The following is a 26,104-nucleotide window of genomic DNA, read 5'->3' as shown; positions in this document are numbered from 1 at the left end:
GAAATAAAATCTTTGCTCTCGCTTTCTGGTGGACAGTTCAGTGGTGAGCAGGAAATACGGGTAAATGTAAGTGAGAACCAAATATTTTACTTGAGTGCATGTGTGGTGTGCAAGTATGTTCTTTGTAATAGTTTTATTAAACGTGAGTAGCTGAATAACTTGGAATTTTCTGAGGGATATAAGGAATCTTCCAAAACTGAACAATTCTTAAATTCATTACAGATTCAGGACTTAGTAAAAGATGTACGAAATGCACCTCAGGATATCTTCATTTAACAGTGTGAAAGGAAGCAGTGCCACCTGCTGGGAGGATCTCCTTCCTTCTCAGACTGTCCGAGCCACGAAAACATTCAGCAGCAGTTTGAATTCAGTGTTTGACTAAATCAGTGAGGCAGCGTATCTGGAAGAGTGAAGCCAGGAAGCTCTGTGATTCTGGTCTTGATGCTTATTCAGAGGACATTACTGAGTTTTACTTACTGCTTGTGTGTAATAAAGTATTTTGAGTCTTTAGAGGACGAATAGTCTAGAGAAGCATAAAAATATTTTACCAAGTCAAAGATGTGGCGGGAAAATGAAACACCTTGTAATTTCTCAGACACTCAAGCCAAGTATACAGTTTTACCTCACATTAAATGTTTTATCCTCGTGTTCTCTGCACAGTTCACCCATTTATCTATTTATTTTTTAAATCTTGAGCATGCACATTGTGTTTTTATAGAACAGAATCGTGTAGTTGTGTAACTGATGTGACATCATCCAGCTAAGTATTTGCATCACTTATCTTCTCTTTATTTCAGTCTCCGTTTTGGATTCTCAATATTCCTTCAGAAGAGATGGCAAGGGGACTGATGAAACGGACAGTATGTGCAAAGTAAGAGGTGAAAAATCTTGTAAATGGTAATGTAGGAGGTGGAAAATTGTTCTGATATATATATAATTAATCCTAATTTTGTATGCAGTCTTAAACAGTCTCTGATTATCTGTAGAATTGAGGTGGTGTTACTGGAGCCTGTAGGACTCACTGTGTAGCATGCCTGTCCTCTCTACTTAGTGTACCATCAGCGCAGGTTCTTGAAACGGTGCTCTTCACTGCAGAGCAAGTACTTGTCCTGTAGTGTCACTGATGTTTTAGGTGTAGTGTTTAGTTACTGGCTTGTTTTAAAATGCGTATGGAATTAAAAGATAAAGCTAGCGATATGTAAAAAACTGAAAACCCTGTTTGGAAGGGAGAGGTTGTGGACCTTCCTAGTGCTGGTATCTGAGCCCTCAGCCCAGACTGCTGCAGCAGTGGTCCTTCTAGAAAATTCAAGAGCACAGCAATATGCCAGAGTGTGATTGTTCCAGTTGCTTTTGGTCATTTTTAGAGGTGTCTGACTAACATGCTTTCCAGTGAGGCGTGAGAGATACCTCAGAGGTATGGTTTGGGATGAGAAGCACCATAGCTGCGGTATGGCTCTCTGACCATACTAAATTTGTGGTGCTGGTGTCTGTGCTGTCTTGTTTAGAGTTAGTTTGGGTGCCTCTGCACAGCGTCACATGGTCCCTGTTGAGTACTGCTTGTGTCGGGTATTCAATTTTACCTACAGTGTGTTGGGCTGTCCGCTCTTGCCTGAAGAAACCCCATATATACAAAATTGTCCTTATGACAGTATGTTTCCAATGGAGAAAAACTGTAGTGTACTTCAGAAAGCAGCCATAGGTACTCAGGAAGTAAAACATGACAAAGCAGTTTGCAGATGTTCCATGTGCAATGCTGTCTCAGCTAATGTATGCTTGTTTGATGTAGAAAGCATAACTGGCCCGGGTTTTTTTTTTTTCACTTGCCTACTGCTGGTTGTGGGGAGATATGCTTGTCTTAGAGTAAGATTGCTGGAGCGACTCCGTTGCATTGCTAATCAATATTAGAAGTTTGGAAGCATATATATATATCTAAATAAAATCTTCCCAGCATTTTGTGGGGTTTTTTCCCAGTACCCATGTAAATGTAAAAGTAAGAAGCAGGCCTGTGCTAAGAGTTCCTTCAACAGTTGAATAAGATTAAAAGATTAATGTTTAGTTCTCTGATAGCCTATGCTATCAGGATTTTCATTGTGCTGTCTATAAATACAGTTTAAATTCTCACAGTAGATGAATCGGATGCTTTAGGGGAAAAAAAAGACTGCCAAATAGAACCTTATTCCCCCCGCCCCAGGGTAGGATGCAGGTTAGAAATGTAGCCTTAATTTATTCAGGAAAGGAGTACTTGAACAGAATAGATTATCACTGGGCTTTGGTATCTGTTGTTGTCACTTAGTGAAATGTAGTTCTGTTATTTTTGTTTGACTGAGCTAAACCTTTGAACATTCTAAAGGTTTTCCTTCAGGAGTCATCTTTGAAAAGGTACTACATAGCATGCTAGTCCTGACAGACTGTTTATAGCGTGTTGCAAATGCGCATATGAGTGCCTAATAACAAATGTAGTGACATTAGGATTCCTGTACTGAAAGGGTTTTTTTTCTTTGAAATAAAAAGGCCACTTGGTTGGGATATTTGAATGCTCGGGGAAAGGTCTGTGATGTAGTATTACGCCTTCATTACAGCAACATCGGTTCTCTCATCTTCCAAGGCAATGCTTTTCTTAAAGCTGGCGATAAGGAAACAGATGAAAAAAAGGAAAAAAAAGTGTAAGAAGACAGCATAAAGTTCAAACATCTCAAAATGTCAAACATCATAACCACATCTTAAAACAGTACAGAAACTCTGAGATGTGAAACTAACATCTTGCACATAATGACCATTTGTGTTACTCCAGGGTAGCGTAACACTCTTAAGTCTGTTCTTGGCCTTTTTCAGCCTTTGCTTACCCCATCAAAATGGTAGGTACAAATGAATTTTTTCTTATTTGCTGGTATTGCTGTGTGCCAGAAAAAGGTCTGGTGATATCTGAGGATACTAAGACTGAAACTTACCTTGGGAAAGGTAACTTACCCCGTTAAGAACAAAACTTAAGCATGTGTTATGAGTTAAATACTGAATTTCAGCAGTCCACGAAGCAAAGCCTAAACACATTGTCCAAGAAGGTTAAAAGGAAGAAATAGCTGCAAGGCATTTCCACACCTCTATGTTACTGCACTCTCAACCTTCATAATTTCAGGTCTATATTTGAACTGTGGGGTCATGGAAGATCTGCAGGGGAGCTCTATGCATCTTTGAAGAACTATCCAGTGGACAAGATGGTATGCATGTAAAGAATATGGTTCCTTAATCATATAATGGTTTGTGTTGGAAGGGATCTCAAAGATAATCTAATTCCACCCTTCCTGCCACAGGCAGGGACATCTTGCACTGGGCAAGGATGGTCCAAAGCCGCATTACACAGGAACAGGGACAAGGCCGCCACAACTTCTCAGGGCAACCTGTGTCAGTGTCTCACCAACCTTACAGTAAAGAACTTCTTGCTTATATCTAATCTAAATCTCCCCTCTTTCCGTTTAAAGCCATTACCCCTTGCTCTGTCACTACATGCACTTGTAAAAAGTCCCTCTCTAGCTCCCCTTTAGGCCTGCTGTAAGCACTGAAAGCTGTTCTGATGTCTTCCTGGAGCCTTCTCTTCTCCAGGCTGAACAAGCTCAGCTCTCAGCCTGCTTTCATAAGAGAGGTGCTCCAGCCCTCTGGTCATCTTCATGGCCCTCTGTACTTGCTCCAACATAAGAAGGTTCATCTCCTCCTTATGTTGGGGGCCTCAGAGCTGAACCCTGAGGAGAGGTCTCTCAAGAGCAGAGGGGCAGGATCACCTCCTTCAACCTGCTGGTCATGCTTCTTCTGATGCGGCCCCAGGATACGGTTGGCTTTCTGGGCTGTGAGCTCACACTGAAGCCAGGTCATATTCAGTTTCTCATCAGCCACCCCCCCAAGTCCTTCTCCGCAGGGCTGCTCTGAATCTCTTCTCCACCCAGCCTGCAGCTGGGCCGGGGGTAGCACCAACCCAGGTGTAGGACCTTGCACTTGGCTTGGTTAAACTTCATGAGGGTGGCATCAGCCCACCTCACAAGCGTGTCAGGGTCCCTCTGGATGGCATCCCTTCCCTCCAGCCTATCAACCAAGCCACACAGCTTGGTGTCATCAGCAAACTTGCTGAGGGCACACTCAATTCCATTGTCCATGTCACCGATAAAGATACTTAACACAGGTCCCAGCACTGATCCCTGAGGGACACCACTCGTTACTGGTCTCCACGTGGACATTGAACTGTTGACAGCAACTCTTTGAATGCGGCCATCCAGCCAATTCCTTATCCACCACATGGTCCATCTGTCAAATCCATGCCTCTCCAGTTTAGAGACAAGGATGTTGTACAGGACAGTGTCAAACGCTTTGCACAAGTCCAGGTAGATGACATCAGTTGCTCTTTCCTTATCTCCGAACGCTGTAGCCCCATCATAGGCGGCCACCAAATTTGTCCGTAGAAATGCATTAATGATACTGAATAGCACTGAAGCTGTACTAATGAAAGTGTCTTTGCTTCTTTTTCAGCTTCCATATCTACAGTCAGACTCTACTTACAAAGTACATATTCATACATTTAATAAAACACTGACCCAAGCACAGAAAATAAAAAAGATAGATGTAAGTAGATGTTTAAGTAATCTTTGACATTTAATTTCATCTGTTCATGTTCTTATTCCATGCTATCAGTTCATTTAATTTTTGGTTTCCTGAAGGTCTTAAAAGCAGTTTACAGCTTATGTCTTACCAGCTCTAAATAAGATTTTTGTGTCTGAATTAACATTCCCTCAAAATTCATGACTTTGTTTTGTTTGGTTTGTTTTTTTTTTCTTCTCTGAACTGACTATGTAAGGCATATATAAAGACAAATATCACTGCTGATTTCAGCCCACTGTGCTGGAAAACTAAAGCTTATTGCTCAGAACTATAGGATTCAAGTGGCTAGTGTTAGATGCTAGGTTTTTGGAAAATCTGTTACTTGATCTCCATCTCAGGCATTTATTGTTGCACAATTTGGAACAAGTGACTCAGTTGCAAGCTGTGGATTGTGTGCTGTGATTTTCTGTTCTGTCCTTACACTTCTGTCTGCACTTGTGCTCTCCTAACTATATCAGTATTTTAATTAGGCTGTTTTTCTAAATTACTGTTAATTTTTGCTCTTCCATGTTCTATTTTAGCAGTATTTAGTCTATGTACTTAATTTACCGAGACTGAAATTATCTGTATTAATAGTAACACCCTTTCCTGTTTGTTCAGTTTTTGTGCACATGAAATAATGCTGAGTGTATAAATTGGTGTAGCTGCACATCACTGAAATTTTAAATCCCATTCTTCATCATCAGTGCAACTTGAAAGTTGTATAATTAATATGTACAGTGCATTTATTCTAAAGTTGGGTTCTGTTCACTTAGTAAAAAAATGTGGTTCCTGATTTCTAATCCTTAATCATTTGAGCTATCTTCTTTTACAAGAAAAGGGATTTTGTGAATCTGGAGAAAATTGAGAATGCGTTATTTTCACACGTGCAGCTGTGGTTTGTTCTTTTTCCTTTTTATTTTTTTTTTTTTTTTTGGTGGGGTGCATATTTAAAAGCTTTGACCCTGTTATTTTTTTTTATTCTGTTTTATTTTGTTGCACAGGCCCTTGAATTTCTGCCATTCAAAGGAAAAGTAAATTTAAAGAAACCAGAACACATCTTTTGGATTTTGGAAGATTATGGAATGGACCCTAACAATGTTCCGGAAGAGCCCTTTCACCTGTATTTTGGTAGATGGGTGCGTGAGTATGCTTGCTGCAGTTCTTGCGAGCTGTTAGCTGTCTGCTTGTATCTGTATCTAGGACCTGGCAGTGATTTTTAAGTGTTTCATCAGATTGCAGATGGCCAAAGAGAACTTATCGAGTCCTACAGTGTGAAAAAGAGACACTTCATTGGAAACACGAGCATGGATGCCTGCCTGTCTTTCATTATGGCAAACCATGGGAGAGTAAAACCCAATGATGTTGTATATGATCCATTTGTGGGAACAGGTATGTATTTGGGTTTTTCTTCTTTAATGGTGGGAAAAACTGGGAGACTGTTACTGCTTGCACCACACTTTTCCTGGTGCAGTGGCTTCTGGTGCTCAACTGCAAATAAGAGATGATACGAAAAGCAAAATGGTGATTTTAAAATTAATGCTTTGTTAACTTGAAAGGGATTTTTTGGGAAGGAGACCAATTTCAGAAGATGTAAGCAGTTTACTTAACACTTCTGAACAGTCTGTCTTCACTGTATTACTTTATTTAACATGGTTGATACACTAGTTCATGGTTGTCATGGACTGCTTAAGATCCAAAGTTAGCAAGAACTGAAATTCAGCCAAAGCACTCCCAGCAGCTGCTTTCAGAATGTTACAAGGAGCAGCATTTGTGGAGGTGGCTATTTAGAGGAGTGCTGAGGGCACTTCTGGGCATATACCACAACACAGCAATAATTCATAGATCAGAGCGTTCAATATAGCGATCAGTTCCTTGTACCATCACATCTTGTCTTCGATACTGTTCACACAACGTATTTGCTCCCAACTGAACTTTTCCTAGTTAACCCAGGAGAGGGAGCTCTTATTCCACACATTACTCTCTCTGTGGCATAGAAGTACTTTTTGCCTAAGGGGAACTCAGCTATTTGTAGGTGAAATAGATCTATTGTGTCTATTGTGTCTATTGTGCTGTTTAATCATACAAGTGTGTATTGTGTTAAGCTACCGATAGTAGTTTCTTCAAAAGCGTAACAAAAGCTGTGTTTCTGACCTGGATTTGCTAAACTTTGATCAAGAAGATGACATATGAGAAGCATACAATGAAAAATACTTACATTAATGGGAGGATGAAGAGAGTTCTCTGTGGAAATCACTGTTAGGGGGAGAGAAGACGACACTACAGAGTCACTAGTAGGTCAAATTCGTATTAGTATGTGGCTTCTTTGTACTACAGAAAACAGACCAAGGTTATAATATTTTCAGAAACATGAGTCTTCTGTGAACTGTGTTTTTGTCTTAAATTCTTGTTTGTTTATGACCTGGTTTTTTGCATGCAGCATAATGACTTACAAAATTTCCTTCTCCTTGTTCTTGTGTTCCTTGCAGATGGGTAGTATTCTTTGAAAAGTTGAGGAAAGTCCTCTGCTTCATTTCAAAGCAGCTTGTTTCATTTTGGTGTCTATGTTTTTGTGTCTTTTTACAAAAATCTGCTAAACTTAAAACACAAAAAATTCTCTGAGAGTATTTATTCTCTTGGGAGTGAAAATTGAAGAAAAGAAAGGAAGGGTAAATCATGTAGAAGTGGCGAAGCTATGGAAATTCAAGATAAATGTTAAGAGGTGTTTCAGTTCGGAACGTAACATACGCAAAATTCTCCTCAGATTGCCTAATGATTTCATTTGCAATTTTTGTGGATTTATTGCATGAGACATCTGTACTACATAGGCTTGATATTAAAGGTACATTGGGAATTTGGAGATACCGCGTAAAGTGTATATATGACTAAAAAAGTAAACAGTGGCTTTTGCCACCTACTTTTGGTGAGTAAACACCAGGAATTTCAATTGTTTCTTGAGGTCCTTTAGGGGATTTTCTAGATTGTCAGTGCAACAGTGCCCTGCCCCTGGAATTCTGGGAGATAGTTCAGAGTTGAGAGCGAAGCACTGAGTTTGAGCTGATGGGTTTGGAAAGAACATACATTCAGGATTTGAGGAGCATTTTGAAGAAACTGCAGTTCAGATATCTTTATTGGTACAACTTTAATACCTGGCTTGGCTTCTTCCTGGTTTTTACGCTGAAAAGGTAAATAGTACCAAATTAGAATGGCCTTGCAAGATAGTGCTTGCTTGTTGGAAATAAACTGTTTTTGCTGGCTGAGCCAAATCACAAGTCTTCCACATTAGTGTAAGAGTGGACAACTGGAATTTGTCCTTGGAATAAAAGGTGCTTTTGACCAGGCTGGTTTAGGAGACTTGAGTTGCCTTTTTTGTAAAGCAGAGTTGGACTGGCTGGGATTGGTTTTGAGTTGTAAAACAGAATTACTATAAACTGTTTAGGTATCCTTTCCTCAGTGTTGGGCAGAAGAAAGCCTGGAGGTTTCTGGAAGAATAAATGAAGTCTTTTACCTGAATGCTTTGTACTTTCTCCTACACAATCCGTTCAGCTTGTCTCAATAAGCTTGTCATATGTACCTTTGGAAGATATTTGTCCCTTTGGAAGATATTTGTCCCTACCTTTCCTTTGCCAATTTGTGATACTGCATAATTGCAAATGACAGGAATGTTTTCTTTGACATCCTGGAGCATAGTGGTATGACCAGGCCCCACCTGTGCTGGAGAGATGGGGGAAATAGAGTAGGGTAGAAAAGCATGAAGTTCTGTGCCATCATCGTTCTGATGGTAATCATTGGGGAACACAGTGATTCACTGCTTAACCCTTTGATTACATCTGTTTTGTCCATAGTAGGGCAGAGGGCTGGCTATGTTAGAGTTTTTAAGTATTCATGCACCTTCTGTATGAACACAATTGAGCTAGTACCAGCTGAGATTTATTGAAAGCTGTAAGTTCATGTTTTCCTAACTAAAAACCTTTTTTTCCCCTGTGATTAAAAACATTCTTAGATGGGCAAAGTACTTTCTTCTTACTTTTTTTATAGGACTGGGTGGTATGCCATACTTGGGGTCAGGGCTAGCTAAATTTGTCTTGACCCTCTGGAGGTACTGCCCATCTGTTCTGAGGGATTGCAGCCAAGAAGGGAAATGGGTGACTCCTCTGGGGTGAGTAACCTTGCTTTTCCCTGATCCATTTCACAACAAAAAAGCAGTGGAATTTTTTTTTTTTCTTCCCCCTCCCTCACCTTCAGTTTTGGCAGAGTTCATGAGCATACAGTGTAGGAATTTTCTAGTGCCCGAGACACGGATTTTAGCCTGTGCATGCAGGGCATGGTAGGGATTTGTCAGTGTTCAGTGGGTGGCATGGAGCAATGCTGCCACCTTGAGATGCCACTCCATGCTGCAGTGAAAGGGAGTCACCTGTACAGCAAGCTTGCTTGGTCAACCATTTGTCCTGGAGCAGTTATCCCCTTTATTTTAGCAGGATTGTTTGTATCCATAAGCAGCTGACACCAGTAGTGTGGGGTTTGCAGCCTTGTTGTCATTAAATCACTACGTGAATTACATACCTCCTTATTAACAACTTGACAGCACAGCTCTTTGGTAATCCCCTGCTGTCCATCCATTTTTTCACTTGGAAGCTGTTAAAGACATAACATCATTTGTTCTTTTCTGTGGGCTGTTCAATCATTGCCCAATTTCAAGGGGAAATCACACATACTTTTCTGGCTTTTTTTTTTTTTTTTTTTTTTTTTTTTGTTTTTAATTAGGAAAGCAGATCACAATAGTAGTGTTTAATAAAATAGTTTAATTCTAGGGTGAGCATGCTGATAAATGTACTGGCAGATTAAGCAGCATACTCACAGAAAAATGTATCTATATATAGCTTTCACACAGCTATGTACAATATAGAAACAATTACATATATGCATATATATGTGTGTATATATATACAAACAATTACAGAAACCTTTCTGATGTTGCTGTTTATGCTGGAAATATTTAGAAGGCTTTTGACCGTTGCTTCTTATTCAGGGAGTGGCCAAAATCAAGAAAGTTGATTTTAGACACTGTTAAGGAGACTGACTTTGAGAATTGCCATTTGTTTGGTGACGATTTTTCAGATTGTTTTCCAGGAATTTGAAATTTTGCTTATTGCCAAGTAGAAGTAAAAGTTTCGGTTCATGTAATGATTAAAGGATCTTATTGTCTTGAGATACAGAAAATCATAAACAAATTCCTAAGAACAATCTCCAGAAATAAGGAGTGACATAGAGTGTAGCAAGATAAGGAAGATCAGGTATAGCAGACAAGGGACTTAGTGTTATTAGCTCTGATTATCGTTTCATGATTCTAAGTGGTAGTTCAGGGTTTGGGTTGTTTCTTTTTTTTCCTTTTTTTTTTATCTTGGGTCTAGCTTTGGGTCTGGTGTGCTGCTACTGGTGTAAACTCCTGAAGTTCCCAAGAAGAAAATCCTAACACAGGTAACATTTATGGCAGCAGTTTGTATTTTTTCTCCTCTTCTCCCCTTTGTAGGTGGCCTTCTAATCTCCTCAGCACACTTTGGAGCATATGTTTGTGGTACTGATATAGATTACAATACAATCCATGGATTAGGTATGTTACATATTTCTAAGCCACTGAAATTTTACTCTCTGGAATTTAAGAATACTGATGGTAGCGGATAATACTTAGTGGATTTTAAAGCAACATCAATTTCACAGGATTTATTTGGTCATGGTTATTTTTATGAACTAGTTTACATGTATCCTTGCTAAGCTGTTCTCTTACTTAAGCAGGAAATACTTAATAAAAGGAATAATAAAAAACAAAACAAAGTTCAAAATAGTAGTTACAACAGCTGTATGCTTTCTTAGTCTGTGATGTAGAAAGCTTCTTGTAACCTAATCCACGAAGACTAATCCCATTCTTACTTCTCTGAAAGACTCCTGTGCAAATTATGCCCGACTCATTGGACACAGTTATGACTGATGGCTAGTGAGAACTTCTTACAAACTAACATTATTTTAAATGCATTCTTTGATACCCTGTGGAGATGGTGCAGTAGAATTTGTCATGTATTTTCATAATTCCTTGCTACTTGCGAAGTTTATCACAAATATTTGTGACAGTGATTAGAATAAGGCAGGATATAAACTCTGGTTTTGAATGTTACAATTATTTTCCTTTAAATTGAATCACAGAGTTTCCAAAAGCTTTTCTTATAAAATAGTTTGTTGTTGAGTATGGGGTTTTGTTGTTTTTTTCTTTTTTTCTGTTCCACGTGCTTCTCCCCTCAGGCAAAGCAACAAGAAAGAACCAGAAATGGAGAGGGCCAGATGAAAATATCAGAGCTAATCTCCGACAGTATGGTTTAGAGAAATATTACCTTGATGCACTAGTTTCTGATTCTTCAAGACCAATATGGCGAAAAGGGATGCTGTTCGATGCTATCATTACCGATCGTAAGTTTGTGCTCCTTTTCGTTGCCTAATAACAATGACTAAAAGATTATTGTCTGTGTACATTGATTTAATGTCTTGATGAGTGTTCAGGCCTGCAGTTTCCGTGTTACAAAAGTTGACCGTTCAGAGCTGCATTTGTAGAAATCTGCATTTGACATCTCTGCATTTATTTTAAGGTTACAAATGTGTAAGAAAGCTGGCTCTAATACTTTCTTCCATGGACAGTGTATTACATTTGCCAGTAGAAATCGGTATGGCTGAAAATCATCCTTTGAGGAAGTTGCATACAGAGGCTTGTTATCAGAATGGTCCGTGTAGCTGTTAAGACTTGAACTGTAACACACTGGAGTCTGCTGTACAGCTCTGATGGGCTTCTGGAGACTTACGTTAAGTGCTTATTAGAATGTTTCCAAAGAGAAACTTTAATGCATTTCTGATACACCTAACTGCAAGGCGCACTAGCAGTTTGAAAGGATCCTTCGCTCTTTTAGAAACCTTATGTACTTAACTCTGTTTGTTATGTATGAGAGGGAGTAGAGGCTAAGGAAATAAATAAAAGACATTGATACAGCAATTCCTGATCTCTAGTGCTGGTTCTTACGATGACACATTCATATTAATGAGGAATAGGGAGTGTGACTTTGTGGGTTGCCTGCTAATTTTTATTTGGCCTGTTTGGCAATAAGGCAATGTAGAATATTAATATGACTTAGAACTGAGTTTGTGAATTGCGTCACAGCTTCTTCATTTACAAAACGGCTACATTGGTGCTTCCGTGATGCTGACAAAAGACCTACACAACCAGATGTATGCTATGCTATTGGAAATGTGCAAAAATGTAAGAGAAAAAGCCATCTCTGGCTTTTCTTACCTGTCTTCTGTAATGTGTTGGCAAGAAATTCCGATATATACCATTTCATTTTGAAAAATATATAGCTAAGTGCTATAGGGGAGATGCTTGTGTCTGTCAAATAAAAGAGGATGGGATTATTTGTCACATGTTGGAAAAGTAAGGAATATCTTTTAATGAACAAAACAGAAAAGCATTGTCCTTTGTAGTGCAGTAAACACCTAGGCTGCTACAAGTGGCTTACCAGCTGAAGGGCTTTCTTTGAAACAATTTTAAAGTAATCTTTTTAAGCAAGGCACTTCTAATAAATCTCAAACAAATTACCCTGACAGACTTCTATTTTGTAAGAGCTTTTGTATAAACCACATTTTGTGCATTGTTGTGTATGTCTAATATAACTGTATGTTACTTGGACAGAGAGTGAGGTTCTCATCTCTGCATTGTGCATTTGCTTTGTATAGCACCATATGGTATCAGAGAAGCTACTCGCAGAACGGGTTCACAAAAGGAAACAGTTAAGACAGCTGAAAGAAGGTAGGTGAGCTGTCTTGGCTGTTGTAGAATGTGAATGTCTTCATGGAAAGCCAGTCACAGTTTTAGAATCTTTATTATTTCTTGCTTGCCTGTCAGCAGTTAAAATACAAGATATAATAATTAAAGAACAGAAGGTCTTTCTGTTCTGTTTGCAGAACTATTATGTCACTTCCTGAAATCCTCTTTTGTTTTTGTTCTCCCTGCTTATCATTTGCTTGTGTTCAGATTCCAAATCCTATTTCTCTGTGAGCCATAATTACCTTGTGTTTCCTATTCTCAAAGTTCTCTTCAGTTTCTGCCCAATGCAAACTCAGTCTAAAAAGGAATAACTCCTCTTTTTTTCTTTTTCTTTTTTTTTTTTTTTTTAAATTTTTTTTTTTTTTTTTTTTTTTCTTTTCCTTTTTTTTCTGCTCCTTTCTCTTCAGAGATAACATATGGCTTCTCCACTGCCTGGCCTTTCTTGTCTTCTGTTTTTTGCTCTAAATTGCCAATCTAAAGATGCTGTGCAAAATAACTATTCCCAGTGTGCTTGTGATTCTTTGATTTCCACAAGCGCTAAAGATGATAGTCTAAAGATCTGGTGGGGAATTTGGAAAGTCATATTCCTGCTATTAGAAGTTGTATAGAAGTTGTGCTCCTACAGTTCTGCAATTCACAGTGCTATTTTGTGTAGGTTTGTTGTTTTGTGGGGATTTTTAATTAAAAATGCAGGTTTTACCTGAGCTTTTATGTTTACACATGTAAAATTTTTTGTTTAGCACAGAAAATCACGTCTTCGTTTCATCCAGTTATCATCTGAGTGACATCTTTTTTGACCTCTTGAAGTTTGCGGCAGAGTATCTGGTGATGGGAGGAAGATTAGTTTACTGGCTGCCAATATACAGACCTGAGTATGTATTCTTATTTCTGGTATTTAGAACCACAGAGTCATAGAATGGTTTCAGTTGGAAGGGACCTTAAAGCTCATCTAGTTCCAACTCCCCTGCCATGGGCAGGGACACCTTCCACTAGACCAGGTTGCTCCAAGCGCTGTCCGACCTGGCCTTGAACACTGCCAGAGATGGGGCAGACACAGCGTGTTTGGTCAACCTGTTCCAGTGCTTTACCACCCTCACAGTGAAGAATTTCTTCCTAATATCTAATTTAAATCTCCCCTCTTTCAGTTCAAAGCTGTTGTCCCTTGTCCTATCATCACGTGTCCTTATAAGAAGTCTCTTTCCAGCTTTCCCGTAGACCCCTTTAGGTCTCCTCACTGTGTTTTTTTTTGGGGCATAGTGGAAGCTGGAACTTCCACAGTACTAGCACTTAAAAGTAGTGCTCAGACTATATTTTACAATTTTGTATGAGGGAAAGCAGATTTTGAAATAAGGTTTTTGGCTGGAGATAATTCCTGACTATTACCAAAAAGAAAAAGCCTTCACATGTCCTTGCAAATGCATGTCTAATGGGTTGAGGTTTAAGCTTAGAAAATTAGCTTCAAGGTGCAGATAGATTTTGAAGATAGTAGCAGGGCTGTTATTAATACGTGTTTCTAGCAGAGTAGTTGATAGAGATGCATGACAAGGTCCTGTAAGAGAACATTCTTGGCTCTGGGGTTTGTCACTAATAAATTTTCTGTCTTCTGGGAAATCAAAAGCCAAGTGACTAAGAGATGGCAGTGAGAGGCACGAAGCATGGGGGAGCAGACCTGTTAAGGATGAGAGGGGCCAGCAGATACTGTCTGCTCAGTAGTGCAGCCTGAGATTAAAACTGGGTTTAAAAGGAAACACGCTTTTTTGCATACCTTATTTCAGCATCTCTTATCCAAGGTTTTGATGGGGGGATTTTTTTTATGGGTTTATTTTTTCCAAAAACTGTTTTACAGTAAAGTGAAGTTGATGTATAGTAGCTGTTTCTATGTATCTTCCAGATGTAGATGTGCTCTGAAGGTAGCTTCTGTGATGTCATGTGTTTTTATGTACCGTCAAACTATACTTAACGAAGTGGTGGTGGTTCCTGGTTTCACCATGGAAATGGCTTGTGACAGCCATGCATATAATTATCACATGCAGTTCTGAAAATTTGGAAGTCTGAAGGAGCCATTTCTGTTACATGCTTCCCTAACAGAAGAATGCAGTTAGTAGCTTGTAGTTTTTTTAATGATAGAATTGGTGTCATAAGCTTTTTTTTCTTGTAAGAATATTCACAAACAAAACGATGAATGCCATTAACAGTACAATAGCCAATCGTTCCAAATATCTGCTGTATGTGCTTAACTCTGACTGAACACATGTGGTTGTGAGTTCTTAGATTGGCATGTCAATAACCTCTGTTTGGAATTACTGAGTTTATTCTGTTTGTCAAAATACCAGAGCTTTTTGTCTGCTCATTGAACATGGGTAAGAGAGTGCTTCCTCAGTACAGCAGTATAAAGGTTTAACTTTAGATAACTATGAAATGCATGTTCTGGTTCTACTTTAGTTGCTGTTTAGGGGAGGTCAGTTCTCCGAAGCTCTAGCTGGCTTGCCTCTTAAAAAGTGAATTTGTACATGCAACTATTAATTGAAATACTGAAGTCCCTATATTAGCACAGAATATTAGTATAGTCACTTTAATTTCAGCTGTAATGATGAACAGAGGACATCAGGTATGTGGGGGGAAGGCAAGATGCTGTCTACTAATATGTTGTGTTATCAGATATTCTTTGGCAACACCTGCCATCAGATTCATGTGTTGCTTGTGATCCTTGTATATTACCTTAAATTAAAAACAAAGCTAGATTAAAATGGATGTCTGTTAAAACTGCTGCTACTATATATCTTACTTGATAATGTTCTGAGTTTTACCTGAAAAAATGTAGAAATATATGTATTGATGCTAACAGACAAGGCTTTTAACAAAGTGATAATCATCTTTCCCTCTGCAAGATAGCATCTCACTCCAAAGTTTACTCTTTCAATCTGACATTGAAATCATTGTTGAGTCTGAATTCTTTTAATTCCTTTGCAGTCAGGCTTTTATACGGTTATGAAGAGGAACTTTTTAAGATGTTGTGGCAGGTGCCTGCCTTTGTAAGAGAAAGAGGCAGTTGGTGGTAATAGATGCATCGAAAGTCTTGCGTAGCAGCAGAAACAGTTGAGAATTAATTTGATTCTCCTTTGTCAAAAGCATGTTCTAACTTCAGCTAGCAGAAGTAGTGACTTGATCACACACATGAGAAGTAACTGAAAAGTTCTTTTGTGATATGCAGGTTCGGGAACAATGCAGAGAAGCAGTCCTGCTTGGGGTTTTTCCTAATTTCAAGTCTGTATTTGGTGTTGTCTCTCTTGTTCGACAGCTTACTGGTATCCTTAAGAAATGCCTGAAATGTAGAAAACGTGTGTGGGGTTCTTTTTATTGTGAGGTTTTAATTTATTCTACACATTTTGTCACCAGATGATTGGGATTTATGATGTAAAAACTCTCAATCACTAATACCTGAGTTTCTTTAATCAGATTAAAATGTACATCAACTTTCTAGTGTAAGCCATTTTGTGATGAATCCGTATGAATTTTGTTTCAGATGCAAGCCTTCTAATTCATGAGCTTACAGCCCTATGAATGTTTATTTCTTCCAGATACACAGAAGAGATCATTCCCTGCCACCCATGCCTGAAACTTATTAGCAACTCTGAGCAGATGCTTTCCAGCCACACATCAAGGCGCCTGATAACCATGGAAAAGGTGAAAGAATTTAAGGTAAGTTTGAATTCTTGATCATATTGTGTAAAATAGGAGCTATTGCATTCAGGAAAAGTTTGTGCTGTTCAGCATTTGATCTGTATTTCTATCACACTTGAGTGTTTTATGATGAGAGTTGGAGCTTTTGTAAAATTGCCACACATTTCTTGGGTAGTGATATAAGGGACTGTTCTGGTCTTGGTCTTTCTGTTTTTCTCCTCAGTTTTTGATAAACTTTTCATCTTGAATAGGCTGCTTAATAGCATGAAAGAAGTTTCCAAACTTAGTTACTTGTGAAAGTTGCATATGCTTTTCTTGGAAAACTGAGTCCTGTGAACTGCATTCACGGAGTGACATAGGTACAGAAGCACATTGGCTTTTTTTTTTGCTTGTTTGTTTTGGGACACACTAAGTACCTCTCCTAAGGTGCTTATTCCCTTAGGACCAGGGAATATTTCTTTCAGGTCTCCTTCCGTTCTTGCTGCTTCTCTCACCTAATACTGTTAAAAGAGATACTAAACAAAAACGAAGCAAATTCTTAATGAAAACACATGCAAACAGTGAGCGAATGTTTTTAGTATATTCCTTGTCAGTTGGAAGAGCTATTTTTAATGACAGGAAATAGTCAGACTGCTGTGACTGCATGCTGCTTGCACTAGTGACACAGCAGGGTTTTGGTACTGCATTCATATTGTTAACGGTGACTGAGATTCTCAAGCAGCACCTGACTTTTTTTTTTTAAACACTATTTGGAGTTCAGAGCCAGAGCTGCCAATTTCACCAGCAGCAAAAAAAAGAGGGTAAATTATGACAGTTTTTGACATGTATGTCTCAGGGTGTTCATAGAGATTTTCTGCAGGAGGTTTGTTACTGCCAGGGCTGTAGGGTAACATGTTCTAATTTAAAAAATACATCCACTCTTCTGCGAATAGACTTTCATCATTTGTTATTCTTGTTTTGTGCATCACCTGTTCTCCAGTACATGCTCTGACAGGTTCATGTCTGGAAGTGCTTAGCTCTGAGCACCTGAGTCTTGTTGGCAGGCTTACTGCTTAGATAAAGCTGTGCAAGTGCTTACACTCAGGACTCCAGATGTCTTTTAAATAATTTAAAGATACCAGCACCCATGTACAGCTTCTGATGATGCAAAACTTGTCCAAATAACAAAATACATATTGACTCCTTAGCTAGTGCTGCTTGGTTTAGGGTCTTGTTTAACTATCAAGGATTTCCCCACTGAATGTCCCTTATCTGGGATGTTTTTTCCTGTTTTAATATCCTGACCAATCTTTGAATTGGATACTGACTCACCAGATATGGCCATAAAATTCAGTAGTTGGATCTTTGATTGGTTTTCTTTTTTCCCGATCAAAGAATGAATTTTTATGAATATACAAGCATTTGCATTTCCACACAGTTCCTGTCTTCTTTACTAAACTGGTTTGTAACAGACACTCACAAATGCCCTTTAATTCAGCTTAACATAGTATTTGCAAGAGGCTAAGAAGTTTTACAAATTATGTAGTCTCATAATGCAGTCCTTTGGTTTCCCCAATGATGCCACCAATAATGAATTGCAGATTTCACAACAAATTCAATTCCATTGTTACACCCTAAACTCTTAACTAGAGATGAATTCAGTTACTGAACGTGAAATTGGTGGTGCAGTTTGCTTGTGATTGCAATATAAAAGAGACCAAAGTGAATGTAAAAAGTGAATATGTCCAGTTGAATTATTGATCCATCATAAGCATGAAGATCATAGAAGTTGGATTAAAAACTTCACAAAAGGTACTATATAAGTCACTGTCTTGTAAGCATCCGGTCTGTTCTCCTTAAGTTTACAATGAAATTGTGCCAGCTGGAAGAGATTTCTTACTGAACACAGTGTTGATAGGAATAGACTTTTCCAATGTTTGGTTTTTAACATTTAAAGCTTTTTGGTTGGTTTTTTTTTTTTTTTTTTTTTTTGGACAGCCACAGTGGTCATTAGTAACTTCCTTCCTCCCCATCCTCCCCAATCTTAAATTATAGTCATAATAATAAAAGTGACTGCAGTAGCTAGCTAGTGACTTTTAGTATTCCAAAACATGGAAGGCAGAAGAATTAGAGAAGTGAAGCACAGGAATGTGGAACGAGAGAGGAGCAAAACAAGAAGTCATATGAGGTGAGAGCTTACTAGCCTATTATATTACTATTTTCTATGGACATTATTGTCCCTTCTGGTATTAAATGGATATGGCTCTCCCCAGTATCCCTCTAAACCTGAAATTAAACTCTCTAATTGATATTATAGCTGGCAAGACTGTGTGTGAGGCTTCCCTCACTGAACTGTGAAGGGGGGCTTTCTCTAAGCAGTAAAAACACCATTTCAGCTGTCCAAAGACTGCAGGCATTCATATGTAAGAACTGAAATACAGTGACAGCAGAATGAGAAGCTGTTGGCCATGTAGATTCTGCTTCAGAATCAGAGTCAGAGGAGGTTTGAACCAATCCTTCCAGCCTGAATCGAATGAAAACATACCTTCCATTTTACCAGTTTATTTTTCAAAAGCCTTTGAAAATACAGTTATGTAAGGCTGAAAGGTTTCAGTCTCTGCCACCTGTATCCAACTGTCATAATTATTTTTTCTTTAAATGTCAAATAACTGGTAAGTGGTTTATCAGTAGGAAAATTGGGTTATAGAAACCTACAGCATTATTACCACAGAGGTTCTTGGGAATCTGTCAGCCAACTGTTTTCAGAAGGGGTGAACTTACTAACAGTGTTTACCTGTAGGGTTGTTTGGTGTTCCCTTTCTTTCCAACAGTATGTCTACCTTTGTTTTCTGAGACTTGTTGATTTCCAAATGTTGAATTATAACAGCTATTGCCAAATTACTTGTTTCATTCCTCTGCTGGCTGTCGTACAGAAATACATGCAAACTAGGCGGCTGGTAAATGCTACCTGGTTCTGAAGTTTCTAATCATGACTTCTTAAAAACCAAAATAATAATGGAGCAGACATCTGTAATTGACAAGGGCTGAGAGAGACACCTAGAAATTACATAGCAAGATGAAACAGAAAATTTGACTGAGGGACAAACTGTGTGTGAGCCTATGACTGCCTATGAAAGGACTCTGGAGCATCAGACATAGAAATCCACCATGCTGAATGGGTCCAGCATTTCCATGTCACATGGTCACTTGTTACTGGTGTAGAACTTTTTCTACTGAATTTAGCAGTGTCTGTTCAGGATATGACCCTTTTGTCCCTGATTCGGAAACTGCTCTGTACTGTTTATAGCTGTGTAACGTTAGTTCAAGTGGTTTCTATAGCTACTGTCCTGCACCAGATGTAGGGTGGTAGGAAGCTGTAGTAAGGCTGGGAAGATTTTTAGGTTTTTGTTTGGTTTGGTTTTTTTTTTTTGTTTGTTTGGGTTTTTTGTTTGTTTGGGTTTTTTTTCCTAAAACAAAACCTGAATGTGGGTAATTGCCCTGTGGCTGAACTGTGGCATGCTAGATTTGTATAAAGCTTTACAGTATCACTTAATATCTGCCAAGATTTAAAAAAACCCAAAGCTGCTTTGTTATTGTTAAGCTTCCTCCTCTTTTTTTCCAACTCCATCATTATTTATTGGAAATACGTCACACCTGTTCTGGTGTTGCCTTTAGAGCAAGTAAGTGTTGAGTTGAAAACTCAGATTAGCTGAAAGCAATTTGGTAGCATGCACTTTGACAAGAGTCTTGTTGGTTTTCAGTTGTCACAGAAGTCGTCATAAAGCATTTCAGAGCAAAAGTTTAACATGATAACTGTTGTTAGCAATTAGCCTGCTGTTTTGGGAACTTAAATTATTCAAAGTGAGAACCAAAAATGATGATAAAGTATCACCAGGGATTAACAAATTACTTCAGTTCTTTTACAAATTAAGGAAGAAGTCTTTGTCATCTTGGTGGTGCTGGCAGATTAGGGAAAGCGCTGACCTAGTGCCAAGCAGGCTGATCATTGCTGATCAGACTTGGAAATGATTTCTTGGGAAGTTTCACTGTTTTGTGTTGAATAACCAATTACAAACTTCATGCCTTGAAAACTCTGTACAGTTGTTTGAAAGGAAGTGGAAAAAAAATGCTACTCATCTCTAGATGCAGCTGGGTATCACAAGCAGTACTCCTTACTCCTCTTCCAGTGTGTTATGTTAAAAAGAGGAAAGAGATAATCAGGTCCATACCCTGAATTTAAACTTGGAAAGGAAAGAAAATCCGTATTAACTGCACTGGACAGATAATATACTGAGGAGAGTTGACACTGCCACTGCCACCCTCCATAAGAGATCTTCTCGTACTGTAGAACGTTCCTGTCAGATATTTAGAGTGCATGTTCTACTAATCTATGCTTTGCAAACTGAGGATGTTTGGCTGTCTTCCCTACTGAAACGAGGTGGTGCCTGGTGGCCAGGCAAATTATAGTATAAATAGTCACAACAAGTTGCTTCATGAAATTTATTTTTGACAAGTTCTCATCTCTGTAGAGTTAAATGCAGCCTATCCCTGGTGTTCAGATTGTAACCATTCAGCTTCCTGTGTAGGTACCAAATACCCCAAGTTAGAATTTCTTCCAAAATTGTTAGTTTCTGAAATCCAAGAATTCCTTTTACTTTAATCAGTTCTCATGTTGCCCGTGACTGTTTTGACTAGTAAATGACAACAGTGAGTGATATCTCCAGGTAGTTTGGAATGTCTTATTTTTTTGTGAAGTAATTCCCAATCTTTTATTTTTCTTTAAAGCAATGCCATCCTTATTGGGCAGTCAAGTCTGTACAGGGGTGAGTTAGGGAAAGAAGCTCATACAGTGGAATTACTGTCATGTGGGTGAGGAGCTTCCTTCATAAGCTCTCCCATGCAGTTCATGCCTTACTGCAGATCTCCTCTCATCTAGTGAACAATGATCTGCATAGCTTTGATGAGGCCTGGATTTACAAAATGAATTCTGCTGTTGTAGTGATGCACCAGACCTGCTTCCATTTGATGAATGCAGATGCTCCTCTTCTTACACTGAGTTTAACTTGAAGTTTATTTTCTCACATACTATATCCTTGTTTTGCCCTAACCAGCTTGGGTGTAGAGGGAATAGTTCCTTTCTTCCTTCCTCCCTTCACTCCGAATCAGCATTTTGTTACTTAAGGAATCAAGATGAATGGTGTACAGATGTGTGACCTCTTAGAGGTTGTGGGGATTAATTTTTATGTTAAAATACTGTTGACCCATACATGTATCATTATCCTTCAGAGTCGATTTCTCAAAACAAGCAAATTACATAGAATTATTGTTAAAAAACATCCCAAAGGTATAAAACTGTATGTTTAGGTCAAAGAGGATTTCTGACCTGCAAATTTAGGGGAATAAGAAGTGCTCTTTTCCTCAGAGTGGTCCTGTATAAGAGACCTGGAGGAGTGGGTGGGTGCTGGCTGTGAGAGGAATGTGTCTTCAATCCTCCTTGGTTCCTGTCTGCCTGTAGTATTCCTCCCCTTGGGCTCCCTGTGGACATGTTAAAAGCATGTTGATTATGGGTCTTGGAGATGACAGTCTCTCAGAGGTGACCAAAAGACAATAGATAATGCTGTGTCTTGCAGTGGATTTACTAAGGTAATTTTCCAGTAGTGCAGTATTTAAATAGAACTGATTTGCTGGTACTGCTGTACATGCTTTACATGTTACATATCCAATGGCATTTAACATTTAGCAGGTTAATGTAAGCCAGTGGCATGCCACTGTTATCTGCTGGAGTAGTAGATGAGAACTACTTCAGAATAATGTCTCATTGTGTCCAGAAGAGGGCACTTGTACATGCACACAAACGTCTTGCTGTGTTGAAAAACCGTTTGTTTCACTCCTTTAGAATGCGAATTAGTATATCCAAAGCAAGATGAGATGTTGATCTTGCTAGGTGAAAGACTGGAAAGGCTACAAAAGAGCTGAAGGGGGAAGAGTGTCCACTAGGATTTAGTTCATCCTTGCATAGTAATACTTTTGTAGTATGAAAATACTACAATTTAAATATACTTGCATGTTCCTACTACGTATGCTAAAGCATTCCACAGTAACCTTATTTTCAAATATGAACAAATAACTGAACTGACAACTTAAGTAGTGAACCAATCTGTATGTTGCTGCTTTGTGTAAAAAACCAACAAGGATGCATTGAGAAGAAACATTTAGCGGAATGGAGGTTTAATTTTTTTGGATGTTTGGTTTTGTTTTCTCTTTGCACAGTTCAGTTGTCCTGTGTGAGGCTGCTTATCTCAGTGCCATCTTACTGTTGGACATAATAAACTGACATCAACCATAAGTGTAAAACTGTTTTTAAAAGTTGCCATCAGTTTTCTTTAGAACTCAGATTAAAGTATGATGTGTTGTTTATCTTGCAGTATTGATAACGTTAGTTGCCAAGTATCTTAATTGTATAAAGCCATTACACGATGAACTAAACTTTTGTATATATAATGTTCCTGGCTGATGTCAAATAGGTATTATGAGTATTAAGTGTAGGGATTTACTGTGTCAACTTTTAACTTTCCAAAGTATGTGAATACTGAACAAGAGAAAAATCTGATTGTGCTTCAGTAATTGTAGGGACTCATTTTAGTCACCTGTGTTCCTCTTCTGATTGTATCTGCCTTCCACAAACCTTTGAATGATTGCATTATCCAGATGGTATTTTGTTTCTGGAAACTTACTCCCATATTTTTCTTTATAAAAAGTCTGTGTGGCAGAGTACCTGTGCTCTCATTCGTTCATGCAAAGATTGGGTTCTGGTGATGTTAGCTGAGATACTTCCAGTGATGCAGCGCTGTTAAAACTTCAGATGCCTGGTGCAGAGCACTTACATCGTTTTGCTGTACAGGGTAGACTAATGAAAATTTGAATGAGTATGGAAAACCCCAAAATGACCAGTGAAAAAACCCTTGTCTACTTACAACTTGTATTTGATCAGTGTCAAATGAGTATCCATTGCATATGGATTTTCATTTCTGTTAGATTTTAAGACTCTGAAGGAGGATCCATATGTTCTTGTTAATCCTAGTAGAAACTTTAGCATTGTAATTTTTTTAATTAATCTAATGACTTACATGTTTGCTATTGAATTGTAAAAAAATAAATAAAAAAATAAATAAAAACAAATGAAAGAAACCACCAAAAAAAAACCCCAACCCAAAACACCAAAAACTTTGATCTTGTTTGTATTTGTTCGAAAAAGTCTGGAGGAAAACCAGTGGCAATACATGCTGAATGTACTACTGTAAAATCTAATGCTTGTGTTTTGATACCATGCAGGATCAAGATCAGAATTCGTACTTGTTGGATGGACAGTATATGCCATACAGGGGACACAATTCATTCCGTGAGAAGTATTTCAGTGGTGTGACAAAGAGGATTGCCAAGGAAGAAAAAGACAATCAGAAGTAAAATATAATATAAACAGATTAAAAAATGAGGAAAGAATGAAGGTCATGGTTCTTGGTAAGGACATCTGGATATGCACATTCATTTGGATACTTCAGAAAAATAAACACTGCTTTTAATTTTAAAACAAGATGAAACCCACAACACAGGTTGAGAGCAGTTCTTTTTAATTAGCTTTGTTTATAGCAGATTTTATTGTACAAGTTTTTTGAGTCTTATTTAATTTATATTTGTACTTTCAAGTACTAATGATGATTGACTAAAACCATTATTACTGTTCTTTCACCATTAATGTTTGCAAAAAAGTAGTAGTATTATTTGGCTTCTTAAGCTGTGAACATCTGGCTGTTTTAGCAACACGTGGTGGTGATCAAGAATTGCTTATTAAGATGATCATTTTCATTTGTTTTGTTTTTTTGTAAATGGCATACAATAAACCAAAAGATTGTTGTGCGTTTTTCTTAATTGTTGCATGCAGTAACTGCTCACGTGAATTCCAGTTGCCCTTGCTGAGGCCAGAAGTGTTTAAAACAAAAACCACAAAGAAACAACTGCGTGCGCATGTGCACACCCTCACCTCCCCCCCAAAAAAAAGAAAAAAAGCCTCTGTGACCTGGAGAGGCTGTTAAATCCTGTGAAGCCTGTCCACATCTGAAGCTCATCTGTACCTTGGATTTGCTTTTGCATTCCTAAACCTTGACTCTTGGTCAAGCCAACTGTCTGCAATTTTTGGTTCAGCAATTGATAGTTAAAGCAGTAACAACAACAGCATAAAAGCAGTAATGCTTCCCTAATGGTATTAAGCCTAATCAAAGTTTTGAAATTGAAACTCTTATTTATTGAAGGACAAACTTTGCTGAATCTATACCATGTCCATCATGAAAATACCTCATTTGAAAGCCACTAAGTCTATTAATTCAGGATGTTAATGGCTCTTCTCATTTTGGTGGTCAGGTATGGTCAAATGCTCTTCAACAGGGCGTTGGTGGATGTATCTTCGTGTCTCAGCCAGAGGAAGCTTCTCAACTTGCTGCAAGTCACTGACTATGGTCGTGTTACAATCTTGGTACATTATAGTCTTTAAGTGCCTCTCAAACACAAGTAATTCTGTGAATCTGATTGAGTTCATTAACTCAATTTGCTCTTCTGTGTGGTGTTCTCAGCTGCAGCAGGGAGAGCTCACATGCTCAATGACAGCTTTGTCTGGCCTGTATCTAATATGTGGCATGTTGGGAAGTTCTGAAATAGTGATTTATTTTCTGTGTTTTCCATTATAAATCACTTTGTTTTGAGACTTGTAATGTCAGCTGTATAATAGTTACTCTGGGCTAAACTGGGAGCAGGATCAAAGCTCAGAACATTTTTCAAAAGCAGAATTTCAATTGATCACTTTCAAATATTACATCAAGAAATTACTGCTTCTGAAAACCTGTCATACAACTTCTGACTTCAATTTTAGCATTACAATTTGGCATTCGGCTTTCATTACTTTACAAATTAAAATTACGTTCTGTTCTTCATAGGCAAGGGATTTTTCTAGATGGATTTATGCGTTTATAACTTCATTTTCGTAACAGTTACCCTACATAGACATGGTCTAAATGGTTATACAAGATGTAGGGTAGTGGCAAATCTGGCTCTGTCTATTCAAAGAGAATGATTTAGTTTATTTCTCCTCTGCCTGGTCCAACTTTCAGTCCATTCAGCAGCGATGGTGTAGCCTCTGTTTAGCAGTTCATACATAACAGCTCTATCACTACTGAAGGATACCATTTTGAACAGAAACTCTCAAGTGCATTTGAGATACTGCATCAACATCTGCTAATCAGAAATAGTTTAGAATTGAAATCAGACATTCAAGCCCTCCTGATCCCCACCTTTAAAGCTGTAATTTGGAAATATTGCTGATCTTTAAATTTCTCCTCACTTCATGTGCATGCTCCAGCCCATTGTACGTGCAGACTTGCGAGGCGGAGGCATTTATGGCTGTAGAGCCATGACACGGTCGTGCTCACTGTAGCAAAGGACTGACAGGCAGGTGAGTTATCCTTTCGGTAGGATTTGGCCATTGACGGCTGCGGTTTCTGGCGCTTCGATCTGGTTCCATTCAGTCTCTTTCTGTGAGGTTCCAGTTTCCTGTCCCTGGCAGGGAAGGTCAGTTCATGAGCCCGTGCTGAACTCATGCCGTTGTCATTCTCCTGTGGGGCGGTTTGTGCCATTTTCCAGATTGAAAAATAAATGTTATTTTTGGAGCGCTTTGTTGCGCTGCAGCAAATTAAATGGAGGGAGGAACTGAAAACAACTGCGAGGTCATATGGGCAGAGGCTCTCTTGCTGTAGGGAACTGTTTGTGGAGGCAAGAAATTTTGTCCCCCATTGCTTGGTGTGGGTGCCATTCCTGGCTGCCAAGCGTCTTGCTTATCTACGGGAAGAGGAAGTGGAAAAGTAGCAGTAATAGATTTTTCTTTGCATTAATCGTGTGCTCTATCTCTCTCTAATGCTT

At 38.5% G+C, this 26,104-nt stretch overlaps 1 protein-coding gene across 1 annotated transcript; it reads left to right on the top strand.

The window, feature by feature from the left end:
• Positions 1-24,055, top strand: TRMT11 (tRNA methyltransferase 11 homolog (S. cerevisiae); the record flags this gene model as incomplete). The annotated part of the gene is made up of 12 exons (XM_010009363.1): positions 1-66; positions 798-871; positions 3,134-3,215; positions 4,513-4,605; positions 5,625-5,759; positions 5,856-6,012; positions 10,151-10,231; positions 10,915-11,079; positions 12,391-12,463; positions 13,222-13,353; positions 16,060-16,180; positions 23,474-24,055. Coding segments are annotated over 12 exons (1,311 nt in total), but the record flags the coding sequence as incomplete, so codon positions are not given.
• Positions 24,056-26,104: the final 2,049 nt, after the last annotated feature.

This window comes from Nestor notabilis, unplaced genomic scaffold (genome assembly GCF_000696875.1).
Source record: "Nestor notabilis isolate BGI_N333 unplaced genomic scaffold, ASM69687v1 scaffold3102, whole genome shotgun sequence".
NCBI lineage: Eukaryota > Metazoa > Chordata > Aves > Psittaciformes > Psittacidae > Nestor > Nestor notabilis.
This window is presented reverse-complemented; position numbering and strand designations above follow the sequence as displayed.